At 43.1% G+C, this 673-nt stretch overlaps 1 protein-coding gene across 1 annotated transcript in view; it reads right to left on the minus strand.

The window, feature by feature from the left end:
* LOC105449130 (protein starmaker-like) overlaps positions 1-580 on the minus strand; it is an 8181-nt gene extending 7601 nt beyond the window's left edge. Inside the window, exon 1 of the mRNA XM_011688131.1 lies at positions 32-580. Within this exon, the coding sequence (XP_011686433.1) occupies positions 32-580 (549 nt within the window). The remainder of the gene's footprint in view (positions 1-31) is intronic.
* Positions 581-673: the final 93 nt, after the last annotated feature.

Genomic DNA, 673 nt, shown 5'->3' on the forward strand with positions numbered 1-673 from the left:
ATTTTTTATTGTCGATGCGTTTATTTGAGACACCCGTTGTGTGGTTTTCGCTGAGGCGTCTCTTTTGCGAAGCTTTGGCGCTCGCGTCGTCGGGCGTGCGACGGGCTTTCCGTGGATACTCATAGATGGCGCTACTGTCGCTATGACGTTCCGGTGAGCCGCACCCTTCAGCTTCATCCGCATGTTCGGGCGTGTCTTTAGGCTCATCGCGTTGTTCTTCGATATTTTTCTTGTTTGATTCATGCACATGTTTTCGTTTCTTTTTGCTTTTTCGTCTTTTTCGTTGTTCATGGTTAGATGAACTACTTAAATGTTTCCTCTTTTCGCCTTTTTGTCCAATTTCAGAGTCATCTGTATCATAATCAGTTTCATAAAAATATGACGTAGTTGCATCGTCACTATCGCTTTCTTTTAATGCTTGCGGAATTTTTCTGTCGTCATCTGAGTCTTCATAAGGAGATAATTCGTCAGGTTTAATTTTCTTGTGTGGCGCAGGGTTACCTGAACCTGCACTCTCGTATATCATTGGTCTTTTGAAGCTTGGATGTTGAGTTTTTAATTTCTTATGTTCTGCTTCCATTGAAGCTTCGCTTGAGGAAGATCGTGCTCGCTTGGCGCGTAACGGACATAGAGTTTTAATTTCTTCGATAGGATTTCGTGATAGAGCGTCAGC

The sequence above is a fragment of the Wasmannia auropunctata genome, unplaced genomic scaffold (assembly GCF_000956235.1).
Source record: "Wasmannia auropunctata unplaced genomic scaffold, wasmannia.A_1.0 LD336078.1, whole genome shotgun sequence".
NCBI classification, from domain to species: domain Eukaryota; kingdom Metazoa; phylum Arthropoda; class Insecta; order Hymenoptera; family Formicidae; genus Wasmannia; species Wasmannia auropunctata.